Below are 20,384 nucleotides of genomic sequence, written 5' to 3' on the forward strand. Positions count from 1 at the left end.
CCCTACCCCTCTGTCTTAACGTGAATTGGGATAGCACTACCCCTACACGTGAACGCGCAAAACGGAGGGGAAGGGGAAAGACGAAGGGGTAGGGGGTGAAATGGGATTCAGCCTAACACTTACACGATTTAAAACAGCTTACTGTAAAATGAATCAGAAATATGTTAAAACCACAAAAGCATACTGTGACTGTCGCAGATATTTGGGGCTGTACATTTTTTTTAATTTCAAACACTGACATAACGTAAGTAGTAAAAGTTGAACATTACCTAACGAAGAATTGAAATTGTTCCATACTGATGGGACTTGTAAAACAATTCTCTCAAACTTTGTTACCTGTGTTTAATTAATGTGGTTTTGTGAAGAGAGCTCATCGACAGGCTCTGTCTCAGCAACACTCATGATCCTTTGGCTGAGCAGTCAGGAGAGAAAATGGCTGCCATGAATGTCCGTCGCCAAACTGACAATCTTAAAATGGTGGTTAGAAGGCGTTGCAACTACTGTCTGCACTTCGGTGCACTAAGTTTTCACCAAGTTTATGCATGATGTGATGGGCTCAGGGGCGGACTAGGACAAAAAAATTGGCCCCGGCATTTTGAATCAGACCGGCCCACTAAATTCGATAACACACCTTTTCAGTCTTTTTGGTCTCTCGAATGTCTACACCAGGGGTTTTCAACCGGTGGTCCGCGGCCCCCTAGTGGTCCGCGGCGGCATTGCAGGGGGTCAGCGAAATAAGCCTATGTTGATTCATCCAACATTGATTAAAAAAAAATTAAAATTAAAAAAAAAAAAAATTATTCAGATTACTCTTGAAAATGTCTGAAATGAGAAAAATATGTCTAAAATAATATAAAGGAGATTCAGGCTGACAAAATGTAGCCTTGTACCTATCCAGTCTATGGTAGCCTGTTGTGCCTTGCAAACTACCTGTGTGAGAGCGTTTTTTTTCTGTACTTGAAGAATAAGTGCAGGGCAAGGCTTGAACCAGAGAATGATATGAGACTGTCGCTGTCTACCATTTCGCCACGAATAGTCAGGCTGTGTGGACTTCACCATGCCCAGATATTACACTGACAGGTCTCCCCTCTCTCCACGCACACACGGACGCGCGCGCGCAGGCACATCCGTGGGCCGTGGATTTCTTTCTAGTCAGATTGGTGGTCCCTGGGACAAAACCAGTTGAAAACCCCTGGTCTACACCAACCAGGCTTATAGCTAGCAGGGCGCCTGCCCTATAGTCTACTAAAAAATAAGAAGAAACGGGACGCCCTTCTTTTAGGCAGGACGGCCTAAAGACCCCCTATTTTTCTCCCGTTTCACCTGTTAACTTCGCTGAATGTGATCAAAATTCACCGTTTCAGTGCTTAGCGAAGTCTAGAATCATACATATGACCTGCCAATTAGAAAATAGCATTGCTGTATTCCCGCTACAACAACGTTACATCATGATTCCAACGAAACATTGATTCACGGGCTCGCAGAAGCTCCAGAAGACAGCTGTCTCACCACACGTCACTGAACCTACTACTTTATGAGTTCAACAAGAGTTTGTGTGTTAAGGTGGTGGTCTTAATTAATCTAAATGCAATACAATATACATCATACACTTTAAATCTTTGTTCAGAATACGGAGGTATAAGATCGGTCGATATTTTCCATAAAAATAGCGACTGAAGAACCCCCTGTTCTCATCTCCAAGAGGACAGGCTGTATTGCTCCCTTTTCTAGAAGGGAGTCTATTTCCTCCTGTAGGAAACGCGCTTGATGAGGTGGCATTAACGTTTGAACTACGCCCCTGAACTTCGGGGGGGGGGGGGGGGGGGGGGACTGGAGCGTATAACGGCGGTATCTGGACAAATTGGCATATTTTCGGAATACCAGGGTTTGGGAATACTGGGCTTTCGGAACAATTGACATGGCACCGCGTACCACTCAAACACACAACATGGAGTGTAGGCTAACGGCTGGCTGTTTCAGAGTAGACTGAGGGCTAGCAACAGCTACAGACTTGTCTTGTATTTACAATGCAAACGAACTTGGCCATAGAACATAGGTCCTAAGTCAAACATATTTTAGAGACGTTTTAATTCATGATCAGTAAGCTTACCGTAGGTCGTTGAATCGTATCTCCCTGGCTGTAGCCACCAGCACTGTCATCCACGGGAGCTGATGACGGCCCTGCCGTGGCAAACATTTAGCTAAAGGTAGAAGGTGTTTACTGATATGATTGGACGAGCCCCTAGTCACTCAAGGAGACAGCCAATGGGCCGCAGACTAGCGTGCGCGTGTCAAGCATGTCAAGGCCATGGGCCACGCTGAGTCTGTCTACCGTCCTAATGCATTATGTAGGCAGGTCCAAATCGAAAGGGGTTTGTGTTGGGTCAGCCCAGGGGATGTGATTGGGCCAGCCCAGTGTCAGTAGGGCCGCTGATGAACTACTTTCGTGGGCCAGCCGGTCAGACCATTATATGGGGGAAAAAGTAAAAAATAAAAATTCGGGACTATCGGCCCATATTGCACCTCGGCCCAGCGGGCAAACGCCCGGTATGCCCGACGGCCAGTCCGTCCCTGGATGGGCTAGTGCAAAGTGAATAATACTGTGTGATTTAATGTGCTTTGTAGGTTCAATGGTGATTTTTAGCATTCTTTCTGTTGATCAGATTAGGTTGATGCCAAAGAGCGCACAATGTAATGTTTAAAATCCAATGCAACTATGAGAGTGATGCCTTTATTTGAGAGACAGTTCTTTGATTTGTTTGGATGTTTCACTAATTTCACCATGAATTCCTATGTAAGCATGTTTTCTTCTGCATGGAAAGAAACCCATGTCTTTTTTGTAGAGACCTTTCTACTCTAAACTCTGTGCCCTCTCTGTATATTCAACTTCGGAAGGACAAATAATAGCATGTCATGTAGATTGTTAGACTGTTGCAGAGCAGGCTGCAGGTGCCATTGTTAATACAACTCACATTTCAAAGTTGAATATCAATTAACTTTGTCAACATTAATTTTCTTCTTAAGGAAAAAGAGCTTTTGGTAACACTTTCTATGAAGCCCAGCGTTATAAGGCCCTATAAGGACATTATATGGGCCTTAATAATGACTTATAGCGATTGCTACAATGACTTATAGCTACTTTATAACTACGTATAATGTCTTCATGATGACTCATAATCACCTTTATGATACATTATATCAGTTCTTTATGAATGGTTATAATTAAAGACGGAATAATGCATTATAAATATGTGACTGTCGGGTAACACTTGCTATGAAGCCTGCCTTTATAAGGTCCTATAAGGACATTAATGATGACGTTTAAAAGTAGCTATAACTCATTGTAGCACTCTTTATAACTATGTTTAGCATCTCCACAATGACTCATATCCACTGCTCTGAAACGTCATGTCAGTTAATTATAAATGGTTATAATCTAAGATAAAATGATGCATTATAAATATGTGATCATAGGTTTGTGTGGGTAATCATGAATCCTATGAAGCCTGCATATATGAAGCACTATAAGAACATTCATAATACCTTTAAAAACTAGATAAGTCATTGTGGCACTCATTATAACTATGTATATAGGTCTTCACGGCACATCATAACCACCTTTATATAATAGCAAAAGCTCAGATTGTTGATAACCACTCGGTTACATCAGCATTTGGCGAGGTGTGCACGGCTCTGCTATTGTTTCTTACTGTACCTGTGATAATTTTCTTTACTAAAGATGATTAAGACCTACTTAAGAGCAGCATGGGGCAGGAGAGACTGAGTGGATAAGCTACCCTGTCCATCGAAAGCATCCGGCGAGGGAGTTGAACATTTCTAAAATTGTTGATAATTTTGCTCAACGCAAGGCTCGTAGAATGCCATTCTTAACGTCATGCATGTTACGTTTTTTAATACGCACAATGCTACTTGACATGTATTTTTTCGCTTCAATGTCGTTAAAAGAATAAGTTACTTTGCGCATAGGCCTACGTGATATTGTTGGAAGAAGTTTGTTTTGTAATTGGTTGCAGCAGACGAGGCGCTGTTGAGCAGCTGTTCCCATAAATCCATGTAAATGTTCGTAATTCACAATAATGTTTGATAACCCCCTGTAGAAGTTGTATAAATGTTTTCCCATGTGTTGTCTTTCTGCTCATTATACACTGTTTCTCCAAAATCAGTTTGATCTCTGAAATACTGTGTTCATTGGTGTTTTCATGATAACATATTGTAGCAACCCTTAATGTGTATTGTACATCATAAGTACATTTCTCTGCACCTCGTTCAGTTGCAATATCATTAAATTCACTTGACGCTACAAAGGTAATAATAATAATAACTAGAAAATGCATTTCCTGAAGGAAATACCAGTGCATGAAATGCAAAGGTTAAGAAAGGAAGAAGAAAAGAAAGAAGAGTGAAAGAAGGAAAGAAGAAAGGAAAGAAGAGTGGAAGAAGGAAAGACAAAAGGAAAGAAGAGTGAAGAAAGGAGAGAAGAGTGGAAGAAGGAAAGAAGAAAGGAAAGAAGAGTGAAAGAAGGAAAGAAGAAAAGAAAGAAGAGTGAAGAAAGGAAAGAAGAGTGGAAGAAGAAAAGAAGGAAGAGTGAAATAATGAAAGAAGAAAGGAAAGAAGAGTGAAGGAAGGAAAGAAGAGTGGAAGAAGGAAATAAGAAAAGAAAGAAGAGTGAAAGAAGGAAAGAATAAAGGAAAGAAGAGTGTAAGAAGGAAAGAAGAGTGAAGAAAGGAAAGAAAAGTGGAAGAAGGAAAGAAGAGTGGATGAAGGAAAAAAGAAAGGCAAGAAGAGTGGAAGAAGGAAAGAAAAATGGAAGAAGAAAATAAGAAAGGAAAGAAGAGTGGAAGAAGGAAAGAAGAGTGAACACGAGTGGCTCTGGATGAAGAGATAAAGAGAGAGTGAAAATATTGAAAAAAGGAGATAAAAATGGAGTGAAGAAGAGAGATTGAGTGTGAGAGAAAGTTGATTGAGAGAGAAAGGTGGAGAGATGGAGAGAAAAAAAATAGAGAATGGATGGTGTCTTAATGTTCCTAGTTACAGTTAAATTGAGAGGGACAGAGAGAGAAGAGGTTCCTTTGATTTGGCACAGGTGTCAGTAAAGCACAGGTGCAAGCCAGTTTAAAGACCCTATTATGATGTCATAATGGCCCAATGTAAGTCAATGGGAGAAATGTATATTCGTTTTTCTTTAATATCTTAAAAAGTATAAAGTTTAGAAAAGTGAAAAATACATAGCATAAGTGTCGTTTACAAGACCTACGCGACAAAGTTTGAATGAAGTTTCTACATTAAGCGGTTCGGGCTGAATTAATCGCAGAAAAAGGTAACAAGAATAAGAAGAAGAAGAAGAAGAAGAAGAAGAAGAAGAAGCCTAGGAATAACAATACAGGGCATTTCATGCACTGTAATAATAATTCATTTTATTTAATGGGTGCCTGTTACTGAGGTTAGCAATCGGGACCTTCAAGCCATTTTTACGCCACTGATCCTGATAACCAATGTATAAGACCGGTGAATGATTAGACTGGGGCGAGAGTGGTGCAAAGAGTAGAGAGGGAGAGTAAGAGGACATAGCAACTTGAAATGTCCAAAGTGTGACCTGACTGTTGACAGGCTTGCATAAAGTCACACTGGTTTTGGTTTTCACGTAGTTTCAGTTTTACACAAGTCTTTTAACAAGCTGGATAACAGGCTGATCTGATGTCACTCTCTAAGTCCCAGGTAGTGATGAGTACATCAAATCTACATGTTCGATTTTTTTACTCTGTTTATACTGTTAGTGGATTACATTTTAGGATGAAGCTTTCATGAATGCATACCTGCAGGTGAAGGAGGGTGCTGTTGTAGGGAAACAGAAACACAACCTAAAAAATAGCCCTTCTCACTCAATGTAGAGAGATTTCCAAAGAACTCCAATATTCTGACAGCTCGAACTGTCTTGGATGTCGTAGTTATGTTGGTTTGGTAATAAAAAGATATCCTAAGTCTATTTATAGATTCAGTTATGTATTAGATTAGCCAAACGAACGGTTTTTGAGACAGATGTTTGTCTTTTCAACTAACTGCAACGTGTTTTTAATGATTAATATTAATATTTACAGTGACACGTTACATCGGCCACTCCCACTTCGTTCCACTTACCCCATTGGTTTTCGAAATATTAATACTCACAGCCTGCTTTTACTTACTGTGGTATGAAAACGTTTTGACAACCCTCTGAGGCTGCATGATAATTTACTCTGTCTTCACCAATTAATTTTCTAGTTAACACTGAGTACTGGGGTGTTTTCAAGACAAAGATATTTGGTGTAGCAGTATTTAATTGTGTGAAACAAATGTGAAAAAAGGCTGTGCAAATATTAAGGCACCCTAATCATTTTAAATATTTGAATACCTGTAACTACTCAATACTGAATAGTTGTGACACATAATTAATTTGATTAGCTTGTTAAGCCTTCAATTCCATAGAAAGGTGCATCAAATCATTAAAAAAGGTAGCCAATTGCAAGATGTGCTTCTCCTTGATTCTCCCCTGAAGAGTGGCAACATGGGGGCCTCAAAACAACTGTCAAATGATCTGAAAGCAAAGATTGTTTAACATTGTGGTTTAGGGAAATTGATGTGACCAAGAACACACTAAATTTCAGTGCAACATAAATGGGAAAATATTTGTCAACCGGCATTGGCATTTTCACAGATGAAATCACCAAATCTAAGTACAAGAGCAGACTTACTGACAGACACCTCACAGACTGCCTCTCTGTGCTTATGAGTCAAACTACAAGGCACTCACAGACAGTGTTCAGTCAAAGCCATCACACTGACTTGAGTCACATGAGACATTTGTCAGTGTTGTAACTTCCGTTGATAAATAAAGCAGTTATCCAGTCTTATCCAGCCTGCTCATTGCAAATGTGTTTTTTTTTGTTCATATTTTTTTCCTTTTTATGTTGCACTGAAATTAAGTAATTTAGTGTGTTCTTGGTCAAATCAATTTGAAAGCTGGACCAAATTGTTAAATTTCATTCAATTACAATTAGGTCAAATCCAAAGATAAGGTGTAAGGTCAGTCTGGAGTCTGGACAGTCTTCTCTCAACGATAAGTTGTAAGTACAGTCTGGAGTCTGGACAGTCTTTTTCTCAAACGCCTCCACTGCAGTGAGCCTAAACGACTTCCGCCCTGTTGCACTGACCCCCACCATCATGAAGTGCTTCGAGTGGATGGTCCTGACTCACCTCAAAAGCTGCTTACCACCCACACTGGACCCCTTCCAATTCGCCTATCGTAAGAATAGGAGTACGGAGGATGCCATCTCCACAGCATTACACTCCGCCCTTTCTCACCTGGACTCTTTCTCACCTAACAACAGCTATGTAAGGATGCTGTTCATTGACTTCAGTTCAGCCTTCAACACTGTCATCCCCTCCAAACTGATCATGAAACTCAGTCAACTGGGTATCAACCCTTCCCTCTGTAACTGGATACTGGACTTTCTAACCAACAGACCCCAGTCTGTTAGGATAGAGAACCACACCTCCTCAACCCTCACCCTCAACACAGGCGTGCCACAGGGCTGCGTGCTAAGTCCTCTTCTCTACTCCCTCTTCACCTACGACTGCACACCTGTACATGGTTCTAATACCATTGTAAATTTTGCAGACGATACAATGGTGATTGGCCTCCTCAGCGACAACGATGAGCCGGCCTACAGAAAAGAGGTTGAGCACCTGGTGTGGTGCGCCGACAACAACCTGGCCCTCAACACCATGAAGACCAAAGAGCTAATTGTGGACTTCAAGAAGAAAGATGGCACACACACCCCCATCCATATCAACGGGATGGAGGTTGAGCGTGTTGCCAGCTTCAAGTTCCTGGGTGTCCACATCTCTGAGGACCTCTCCTGGACCCTTAAGACTTCATCCATAGTAAAGAAGGCATACCAGCATTTTTTTATCCTGAGGAGACTGAAGAAGGTCCATCTATCTCCTCAGATTCTGGAGAATTTCTACCGCTGTACCATTGAGAGCATTCTCACAAACTGCATCTCAACATGGTATAGCATCTGCTCTGTTGCCGACCGTAAAAGACTGCAGAGGGTGGTGAAAACTGCCCAACGCATCACCGGTTCCACTCTCCCCACCATTGAGGGTGTCCAGAGCAAGAGATGTCTGCGGAGGGCGGGACAGCTCACATCCCAGCCACAGACTGTTTGCCCTCCTCCCCTCTGGGAGGCGCTACAGGGTCCTCCGTTCCTGTACCAGCAGGTTCAAGAACAGCTTCATCCCTGAGGCGGTCACCCTGCTGAACTCTGCTCCACGGGGATAGCGCCCCCCCCCCCCCCACCTCACCCTGGCTTGACTGCCACACACCCTTCTCCAGCCACTGAACATTTGCACTGTACTCCCCCCCCCTGGCTTGACTACCACCATTTGCACTTTTGACCATTTGCACAAGAATGTCTTTTTTATCCCACTTAACTGTTTATCCCACTTTTTTACTGTATTAACTGTACTTCCATTCCATTTCTACTGTGTTACTGTACTATCTGTACTTACACCTTACTACACTTACTAATCACTATATTACTACAACCTCATTCACTTCTCTTTACTTATTACCACCACTAATACTTACACCTGCACTTTAGATGTTTCATATCTATCTACACTTCCTACTTCAATTGCTGCTAATCCCAATTCTGTTCATATGTCATACCTACTCTTACTGTATATATCTTATTTATTCACTTATTCCACTTTACATATGCACATACTCTGCACTTTTATTGCTATTTTGCACTTCTGGTTGGATGCTAAACTGCATTTCGTTGTCTCAGTACTTGTACTCTGTGCAATGACAATAAAGTTGAATCTAATCTAATCAATAGGTAGATCTTGCCTGTCTCCAAGGCAGAGGTCGGTGATCTTTGGCCAAAAAGTTTGATGACCACTGCCTTAGAGTGATAAATATTGTGGAAAATACAATGAATCTGACTCCATTAAATGTTAAAATACCTACAATATTACCACACAGTGTATACGCCAATTGTGAGATCTTGCTTAATGTAGAGGCATGGCACATGAGGAGTTATATGAATGGTTCATGAATGAACAGTTTATTAAAACAATTTACGGTAAGCTTAAAGGTAACAAGCGTCAGTCACATGTTTTGGGGGAAAATATTTATTTAATGTCAATGTTTTTTTTACTTCAATGAAAAGGTAAGATTTTTGTGAATATTTTGAATGAAAAACCAAGAGGATTAACAGCAAAGACTTATTTCTTTATAGCCTGTTTAGCTCATATTCACTAGGGGTGCCAATATTTGTGGAGGGCACTGTATGTATGTGTGATGTTCACATAATAATGAGTGTCTGTCAAACATAGATGCTGAAAAAGAGCCATATAGGCTCATAGGCATTTGACATATGAGAGCTAGGAATAATACATTGTCTGGCCATATGCTATGTTTACTGTATATTATCCCACTGACTTAAATATGTATGGGACAGTATTTTTAGCGATCACTTAGCCTCCTTATGTGTAGGCCTATTCCTTTAAATAGCTACGCACCTAGGTTGTAGAGGGGGGTGAACGCACAAAACGGGGAGGTTTGTTTATTCTCACGGTGGAGTTTGAATGGAGAAGTGGCGGCAAGCTAAGTTAGAAATCATTACGACTTAGACAGCAAATGCCAGTTGTTATAGCGATCTTTTTGTTTATGTGTATGTTTATTTAATACATTCCAACTGTTTGCTCTGGACCGATCCACTAAGTGAGACATATAGGAGTACAAGAATTCAGAAGGATTTACTCAGCTCGGGATCTGGTGAGCGAAGCGGTAATTTTGTTCCTGGTTTTTTCTGCGCAATGCATTGCTATTTTTGATTTGGAGACGGACTGTTTTACTTCTTTGGATTACAATCAGAGACTGTTTTGTTGGGATACATTGTACAGACAATCGCGGAAACAGGCCGACACTGCGGCCTTGCGAGACTCTGGTTCACTTTGGACTTGATCACGGATCATTATTGTTTTGTTCATTTGTGTTTCTGTTGCGTCTCTTTAGCCTATTGGCGTTTAACATTGATTTCCCGATAAAAAGAATAACAACAAAATGTGACGAGTTTCTGTTTTAATTAACGTAATTTGTTATATATGTATTTCCTTCCACTTAGGGGTCCTCAAGAAGATCAATCTCAACCTGGTCATCATCATCCCAAAGGTCCACTTCCATTACACACTTCACTTTTGCCAGGAGCCTGTTGCTGGCCTGCACAGTATTCCAGACAGGCTCTCTATATGATGTCATTAAACAGGTGGGGGGAGTAAGGCAAGAATAACCTTCATCACCAGTGATGTACCAGCCAGGTGATCTGCCGTTACTGAACATATTCTGTGCTCAACCTGGGGACCTGAACACCATTGAAAGAGCAAGGCAAATGTTTAAGAAGCAGTCTTTATGGTCACAGATGGCCTGTAACACAATATAAAATCTAAAATGTGTAAATATGTTAATGCGGCATTACGGAGTTCTGTTCCAAAACTAGTACGTTAACTACCTTAAAAGCATGCAAAAACCTTTCAAACACCACCAACAGCCCAGCTGACCCTGATAGAAGCTGGCCAACACCCTAACTGGTGCCTTTTGGCAGTTAAGCTTGCAATATCATGAAATGACTCGCCCATCTTCTATCCCTATTCAATCGGTCTGATCACATAATCATTGGCAAAGTTGACAATGTTGTTCAAGGCATCCAGGATCACAGAGTCTACTTTCTTATCCAGGGAGTTCTCTTCATGGTAGTTCTTCACCGGGAAGATACGGTTCATGGGGACACCAAGCTTGATACTACAGTTCTCCATCTAAAACACACACACACACACACACACACACACACACACACACACACAGCGTACAGATCACCGTTTATTGATCCTCAAACCTAAAAGTAATTTTACCTCTTCTGTTTTTATTGAACATTGATTGGTACAATTATACACTAACAATGAATGCTGAATGAACTGTTATACATTGTCTTGTCTGGAAATGGCAACCTGACATGCTCCTACTTATTTCAAACAAATACTTTTCTCCACAGTGAGCCAAAACAATCTCGCCAACCAAAGTTTTCTTTCATTCTCCATGTGCCATATTTGTACACCAAATACTCATTAGGGAAAAGTGTCAGTGTTGTGTTCAGAGTTTACAGTACTCTGACAGCAGAGATTGTTCAGACCAGCTGGTCATAGCATCATGCGCTGTATGCTACTTAGAGTGCTTGTTTTCAGCATTGACTGTAAGAGGTATGGATGATGTGTGACCCCTAGGTCAAATTCGGCACCTCGGGTTATGTTACAGGGGTAAACAAACACACACACACACACACACACACAAGCAAACACACACACACAAACAAAAAAAACTCACTGCTTTCTTAATTTTTTTGCTGAAGTAGAGTTTGTCCAGGTCCTCCTTCACCAGAGGACAGTTGTCCACATGGGTCAACAAGACAACATGGGGGATATCTGTAAAAAAGACAAGACAAGACAAGACACATATATACACATATACAGTGTAAAACCTCTACTCCTGATTTCCTGGTGCCCAGAACATTATTAATAATCTCTTATCTTGATGTAAGGACTTTATTTTATGTAGTCTTTCTTTTAATTGTAATTAATGAAATCTGAAGATATCTTGATCCAGCAAGATCTTGGAGTCAAGTCTTTCATTTAAAGATATTGGGCCTCATTCTCGATCATTTTCTGTAAATCTTCAGAAATGTTTCTTACACAACTTAAAAACAACGTAAGGGAAACGTTTCCGCTGCATTCCCGCACGCTTGAAAATGCGGTACATCGTTAACTCCACCAAAATACTCATGTCACTGGCTTTAATTTGAGAATGGCATGTTAGTAGTACATTTAATATCAGTACAATTACTGCTGATATTTACATTTACGGTCTGTAGCCTGGTGGTCTACTGCCACATAGGCACGCATGCGCATAACACTCCCTATGAGCAGCTTACCTGTCACCACTAGCCCCATGTTACATCGGCTTTGTTTAAGCGGTTCACCGATCAGCGTAGACTACCTCTCTCGATCGCCTCAGACATCGGCGTAAATATAAGTGATATAAGCGGCTTACATAGACACATGTATCCGTGCCTGCTGTAAACAATTTAAATTGAAAAACACAATGTCCTACACTAAACGCATTGGGTAACCATGTGAATCCCTATCCTGGCAACCGGTGGATACATCTGTAGTCTTTCTAAATTTTAGTAGTGGGTCAAGTTAATTTAGAAGCTACAGTAGGTTTTGTTAGCATTTTAATGATTCTCACCCAGGTTCTTGGCAACGTCTCTGACTTCCCTCATCTTCTTGATGAGGCCATGGTCTTCTTCCAGCAGAAGGATTCTGTTTGCAGGAATCACACTCACCAGGCAGTGGACCTTCTCATCCAGAGTGGGGTTGTTGTTGTAGTACAACCCGCAAGACAAAGGAGACGAGGGGTTGAACTAATCCAGATGGGGAAAAAAAATGTGTTTCAATTGTAGGGGAGATCATGTACCGTTGTAACACTATTTGTTTTGCGTTGATGCAAACAAATCAGCAGAAAGGCCACCTTTCACGCTAACATATAATATACCTCTATATTTACGTACTAAAGCAAGCACACATGCCTTTTTTCTCAAATGTTCTACGTGATTATGATGAGTGTGGTGTGATATTTGATGTTTTTATGTGCATACGAATGTGGGGTATTAGCGTCTTTCAAAAAAACGGGGGGGTGTTCTGATTACAGTGCATTGTACCCTTCAGTAAAAGGCAGTTATAGTAAACATGCTACAATTGTATGTGTTATCAGGTATAAGTATGTATGCATGTAAGCATGTATGTATGTATGTATGTGTATATAAGTGTTTTACCTTACCTCATAGCCATCTTTGATATGTCCTTTTATGGCACTGATGATGTCAGCAGTCAGCACCCCGCCTGTTTCTGTACCCTCCAGTCCCATGATGTCATTGAAGACAAAAGACATCTCTCTTCCCTGCTCGTCCTTAATCTCGTACATTTTGTACTGAAAGGTAAAGTGGTCAGTTATTAAATCTGACCCTATTTGAAGCAAAATATGTGATTATTAGGGGTGCACGATTCAGAAAATGCCACGATTCGATTCAATACCGATTTTTAGGCTCACGATTCGATTCAAAATCGATTTTCGATTCAAAAAAACGATTCTCCATTTTAAAAAAATGATTCACAGTATGTAAATGTTAGGGCTGTCAAACGATTAAAATATTTAATCGCGATTAATCACATTTTTGTCATAGTTAACTCAAAATTAATCGCGATTAATCGCAAATTAATTAATCACAAATTTTAATGCTCTTATCATGGAAAAGTGGATTGGCTTGCTTTATGCAATGTTTTATTTTATTGAAAAACAACATTGCCCAACAGGGCGGTACAAAATAAAATTATAAAGTGCACATTTCAGACTCAGCCTAGACTCAGTGCAGTTAAACCTTGGCTTAATATTTTCTTTTTTTCAAGTTTGCTGTGAACATAGAAGTCAGGCCTATTATTTCAAAAACAATGAACCGTAACAGTTAGGTTACCAATAAAAGGTAAGCCTACTACTTCTGTGCTTTCAGCCAGCTGCCTGTTGACATTTTCAGACAACAGTGAAGCTCGCTTCTTTTGCACAACACAACTTTTAAAGGTACCCTTTCGGTAACACTTTCTATGAAACCCAGCGTTATAAGGCCCTATAAGGACATTATAAGGGCCTTAATAATGACTTACAGCGATTGCTACAATGACTTATAGCTACTTTATAACTACGTACAATGTCTTCATGATGACTCATAATCACCTTTATGATACATTATATCAGTTCATTATGAATGGTTATAATTAAAGATGGAATAATGCATTATAAATATGTGACTGTCGGGTAACACTTGCTATGAAGCCTGCCTTTATAAGGTCCTATAAGGACATTAATGATGACGTTTAAAAGTAGCTATAAGTCATTGTAGCACTCTTTATAACTATGTTTAGCATCTCCACAATTACTCATATCCACTGCTCTGAAACGTTATGTCAGTTAATTATAAATGGTTATAATAATCTAAGATAAAATGATGCATTATAAATATGTGATCATAGTTTTGTGTGGGTAATCATGAATCCTATGAAGCCTGCATATATGAAGCACTATAAGAACATTCATAATAGCTTTAAAAACTAGTTAAGTCATTGTGGCACTCATTATAACTATGTATATAGGTCTTCACGGCACATCATAACCACCTTTGTGATATATTATGCATATTCATTAATGGTTATTAGTATGGTGACTAGGCTGCTATACAGACATAGAATATTATAAACTTTTAGAAGATCCTATAAGTGGACTTTGTCAACTTTAAGTAAAGTGACAAAAGGGTGGTGTTGTTATGAACAGATATAAGATTCTATAAGTGTACTTTGTCAGCTTTAAGTAAAGTGACAAAAGGGTAATGTTGTTTTAAACAGATATAAGATTATTATAAGATAAGAGAAGAGAAGATAAGGCATTATGAACTTGTTAATAGTGCTGACAGTAAATACAACAGGATACAGATGAAAACCCTTTTATTTAGAACTTTCTGGAGGTGCTCAGACTTTATACAAAAACACATTGTAAAGATTTCGGGCTAAGACTTTTGAACTTCAGAGTTGCTGTTATTACTCCAAACCCAATGTCCCTACACAATAAATACTGATAGTTTCAGAAACGACGAAATATTTAAGTTGTCTACATAAAAGCATAACTTTGACACCGCGCGCTTTTGGACCAATAAAATCTGTTCATCAACCAGTCAAGCAAATATCGATGGTAATACAGCTTTCAGACCTGAGAGCACGCTCAAGAAGGTAGAAGACGTAGGACTGAGAAGGTAAGAATGAGTGCCACAATGACTTAACTAGTTTTTAAAGGTATTATGAATGTTCTTATAGTGCTTCATATATGCAGGCTTCATAGGATTCATGATTACCCACACAAACCTATGATCACATATTTATAATGCATCATTTTATCTTAGATTATAACCATTTATAATTAACTGACATAACGTTTCAGAGCAGTGGATATGAGTCATTGTGGAGATGCTAAACATAGTTATAAAGAGTGCTACAATACTTTTAAAACGTCATCATTAATGTCCTTATAGGACCTTATAAAGGCAGGCTTCATAGCAAGTGTTACCCGACAGTCACATATTTATAATGCATTATTCCGTCTTTAATTATAACCATTCATAATGAACTGATATAATGTATCATAAAGGTGATTATGAGTCATCATGAAGAAATTATACGTAGTTATAAAGTAGCTATAAGTCATCGTAGCAATCGCTATAAGTCATTATTAAGGCCCTTATAATGTCCTTATAGGGCCTTATAACGCTGGGCTTCATAGAAAGTGTTACCAAACTTTCTATTCAGAAGCTTTTCATCAACCGATAAAATATATTTATATGAATTGATTTTTGGAATTCTATTAATCGATTTTGAATCGGAAGCACTTGAATCGTGATACTAATGTGAATCGATTTTTTTGCACACCCCTAGTGATTATCTACTGACAAATTCATTATATCACGCCCAGACAAATTTGCTTTCTAACTTCCTAAATCTCAGTTTGACTGATCATCATACAGATGATGTAGGCAGAAACATTAAAGAGGCAATTCAGTGTAAAAATGTAGGGGGTCAATGTGTAAACAATAGAACTGTGACAATTTGAACTTCATCAAAATTATAAATTAAAGAAACAATTTCCATGTACTAACACTGAACAATTGACTGTTATTTTATTGCTAGCTATTCAGTCCTATGGAGCGGATTTTGTGCCGCCTTGAAATGCAATGTAGGGGGTAAATGATGCATTGAAGCATACCAAATAGAAACAAGTGTGTGTAATAAGTTCTCTTTGCAGTGTCTCAATGTTCTATTCAGAAATGATATTCCCAATTACTACATGGAAACTACAAGCAAAGATGAAGGAGGAATAAATTAACTTTCAAACAGAGGATGGACTGCTAGCCGTTGCCAACCCCCCCCCCCCCCCCCCCCCCAGCCTTGTATGTATGGTTGTCATGGTCACCATGTTAACAATCATTGTTGTGTTTTGAACATCAGAGGGAAAGATATGCTGCTCCACCAGTTTGAAAACATGACCTTGCCGCAAAATTCATACAATTCTACTACCACTACTACTACTACTACATGTGAGAATACCAAGGCTACATCTGAGGGAATCTCACACCTGTAAAAACTGAAGGGGATATGCTGCTGCTGTATGTAACCCAAAACACACACACACACACACACACACACACACACACACACACACACACACACACACACACACACACACACACACACACACACACACACACACACACACACACAAACACACACACAAACACACACACACACTCACTCACACACCCTTGTGGTTTCACTTTTTCCAGTGGATGGAGCTGCATGCGCTTTCACATTCATGCGGCCCTGAAAGACACTGTTGACAGAGTTGGCCATGCTGGACTTCCCTGCTCCAACTGGCCCATGTAGCAGGAGGCGAAGGCGTTGTGTCTCTGGGTTGCTAGGTGTAAACTCCCTCAGGGCCGTTTTCACTTTGTCATTTCCTCTGTGAGAACGACACATGCACATGAGCGCATACGCACACACACATTTGCCTTAAAGAACATTATCAAAACCTACATCCTATTTTCCAAATAATTCATAAAAAACTGCTCAGACCTTTCAATAGTTCAATGTCCAAATCGATTATACAACACCGAGTATAAGTTGTCTTGGCATTCACACAGATTTTCAAATAAGACATAATAAATTATTATACAATGCATAATGAGGGGTTCTGAATGTTGACTTACTGATGGTCAATTTTTCTCCAGGCCACAGCATAATCTGCAATTCACACAGATAACATGATCAACAGTTGCACTGTGTGGTCAATGAGGCCACTTTAGTATTTGGTAAAGTATTTCAGACAATACTGCTTTGATCAAGATCATGCTTTCAAATTTAATTTAATGTTTAATCTGTTGATAATACAGCTAGTTCCAGAATACAACAATGACCGCTTACAATGAGCACACACACATTCAAATTCAAGCAAGGCAGAATTAAAAAACGTACCCAGTACTTTGACCTTGGCAGATCCTGACACCCGACCTCGCCATTTAGACAACTCTAAGGTGTATTCACCCTCATCCTCTTCTGTGGCATTAGGGATCGTCAGTTTGAAGCATAGATGCGGAGTTGGTTCTGTGATAATGATCCTGTCATCACTGTGCAATGTCAGACCATCCTTCTTCCAGGTGCCGTATACTCCACAGTTTGTGTCCCACCTGAAAGTTATGGCCTGTCCTCTTTTCACACTGGCATCTGATATAAATATTTGAAAACACATAAATAATATATAAAATGTAGCATGGCATTGCTTACTGTGTGGAGCATGTAATGGGCAGGAATGTACAAACAAGACAGCCACAATATCAATTACAATAATAATAAATTAGTTCTCTGTCAAATTCACTGCACATAATGTAGCAGAACATATCTCAAAATGTTTACTGCAACCTGGATTGTTTACATTATTGCCTACAAGGCTATATTAAACAACCTGTCATGTAATCTCCTGAACTATCACACTGTACATGCCACAGTGCCACATAAAAGCTTATGAAAACACAGACCACTAAACTTGTTTTTCTTAACTGCTTGTGTCACTAAATTTATAAAATCAGCTATTTTTTAGTGAAAGCTCATATGTGTTAGCATATGAAATGTTTTTCAGTGTAAATAATGTATTAATAATCATAGAATCAGACAGCGATAACTTTGTTAGAAGACACCTTAAAGTAGCATTATGCATTAATTGTACTTCAGGGTTAGGGTTAGGATAAGCAGTTTAACCTTAAAATAACAGCTTTAAAATTGGGCCGCTACAATTACTTTAAATATGAAGAATCGCCTCCGTGCCATTGCCATACCAGGGTCCGTAGGCATATAGCTTCGTTCTGTAATTATGCCTGAAGCCGGCCGATTTCTACTGTCTGCCTAACTAGTAGCTTATTTGCCGCCTTGCTTTGTCTTGTGTTGCACTTGCTTGATGTTTGACTGTGTTAGGACAATTGTTGAATAACTAGTTTGTAATAGTGTCAAACTTATTTCAAGAGGTTTCGTTAGTTTTGGCAGCTAGCATCTTGTTAGGGATTAGCAATTAATCCGTTATGCTACTTTAAGCAAGCCAACATGTCCACATGGGCTTCACCTGGGTAAGTGGGGCTTCAACTTAGCTTGAGCACAGAGTGGGCTTTAAGCGGCTTGGTGTTGGTTCCACATGGACAGCCCATTACGTTTTTAATGTTCGAGGGTATATCTGCTATTAAGCTTTTGATTGACAAAGATAGTTGGTGGGAGATTTTGTGAGTTGGGGCATGATAAGTGAACATGAAGTCGTCGGATGATGTTTAGGTACCGTGCTTTATGCAACTGCATTATTGCTTCACGTGAATGCCAAAGAATTGTTAATACTAACTGTTATCAAATGATATGATACACATTCTGATCGCTGTCATTTTCATTCAGATAGCCTGTATGTAGGCTATCATTTAAAGCCTTGGCCTATATGTTGAAAACAATACAAACGTGTTAGTTGAATTATCCATGTATAGTACTTTATTTCAATGCACTATCCTACAACAACATTTATTGATAATTATTAAGTTAATTCATTTCTGTATCAGCTGTTTTTGTATGACTGCCACACATTCCAGTGTGAATTTCATTACTTTGTCTACTGTTCGCCCTTAACATGTGTGAATTGAACCTTTAATGAATTTACTTATTCGTAAAGACTTATGCCTGACACTGAAACAACACAGATTTAATCAACTGACAAGGTATGCTAGGCTAACATGTTTTGTAAGCATATCATCATGATTGTTCCTTAACAGTAACTTGAATTCTAAATCTAAATGAATCTTCCTTTCTTCTCAGTGTATCTTCCCCATACAGCAAGGCTGTAACAACAGCATAGGCTACTGAACGGCGTGCAGATGGCTTTTGCAAGAGTACAAAGTATGATTTTCCCCAGTTATATTTTAGGCTTCATCCCCATTTGTCTAATTTCTATTTGCACCGTGTTTTGCAACTGCATAAGGTCAGAGCTGGTGTTCTACAATCAAAGGAAGAGGCTACCCTTATGGAGGACAGCAAGCCTCCAGTTAGCCCCCAGCCTTTAGTCCAAAATTGTCTACACTGTGCGGGGAGCCACAGAAAATACTGGATGCAGACAAGAAGTACGTTGTGAATTGTGGATGCTAAACGTTTAAATGTTATTTTTTTATTGATCCCCTGGCGATTTAGTACCAGAAAAATCTTCTGAAAAGCCATTTAACATCACCCGCAAGTGTTTGTGATCACTTTGAACCCAAGACTGTCTATTATTGGTGAGCTGATTTTGAGAAATTAAAATTAAACGTATAGTTGCTATACTAGCTAACTAGCTAGCAAACAAGCTAAGGACACGTTTACATTTCCTTAAATGATTCACATCCACATGTCACAAACTGGATACTTAAACAATAAATAGGATGCTTGTTTTACTTATATAAGTCAGTAAGTATCAAAGTGCCATGATGGGCAAACAAGGCAAAGTTCACAGGACTGGAGAACACAGTACGTCTTGCTGATCACAAACAATTACACACAAAGACAAAGGAAATATAAATAAAACAAACAGTTTTTTGCATGAAGAGAATAGACATGATGATTGCATTATTGACATACAGTAATATCTGTGTTTTGGTTAAATGTTGAATTACCTTTTAGTTGTGGTGCTGTAAAATAAAGAGAGAGAGAGAGAGAGAAATCAACATATATACATAAATATACAGTATAACCACTAACATGCAATAAACAAATAAAGTTTAGCATTTTGTCTTACTTGATCAACTAAGAGAATGTAAAATCCCTATTTTTTTTTTTAGATCTGTTGTGTGGAGTACCTATAAACAGATAGCCGGACATACCTGATGGTGCCTGTCCCATGACTGAGTCTAAGAAAACAGATGAAAACATATCAGCCAAAGAGCCAAGAATAGGCCTGCACAACCTGGGGGAGAGAGAGGTAAACATGCTTATGCAAAACAGCAATGTAGTGATGTTCATGCAAACAAAAGAACAACAACAATCACATAATTATAGATATGATGGGTCCCTAGTGCAAGTTGAAGCCGGGGCAAAGGGGGAGACGTGACATCAATGGTTTC

General features: G+C 39.4%; 1 protein-coding gene across 1 annotated transcript; it reads right to left on the bottom strand.

Moving 5' to 3' along the window:
• Window positions 1-10,703: 10,703 nt before the first annotated feature.
• LOC308369265 (interferon-induced protein 44-like) lies at window positions 10,704-20,163 on the bottom strand (the record flags this gene model as incomplete). Its single annotated transcript, XM_080843618.1, has 8 exons — window positions 10,704-10,881; window positions 11,447-11,544; window positions 12,368-12,542; window positions 12,959-13,108; window positions 16,534-16,732; window positions 16,980-17,013; window positions 17,245-17,493; window positions 20,145-20,163. 8 exons carry the CDS (start codon window positions 20,161-20,163, stop codon window positions 10,714-10,716), a joined length of 1,092 nt encoding a protein of 363 aa, XP_080699744.1. The 3' UTR covers window positions 10,704-10,713.
• Window positions 20,164-20,384: the final 221 nt, after the last annotated feature.

Source organism: Sprattus sprattus (genome assembly GCF_963457725.1).
Source record: "Sprattus sprattus genome assembly, chromosome: 1".
In the NCBI taxonomy this organism is placed as follows: Eukaryota; Metazoa; Chordata; class Actinopteri; order Clupeiformes; family Clupeidae; genus Sprattus; species Sprattus sprattus.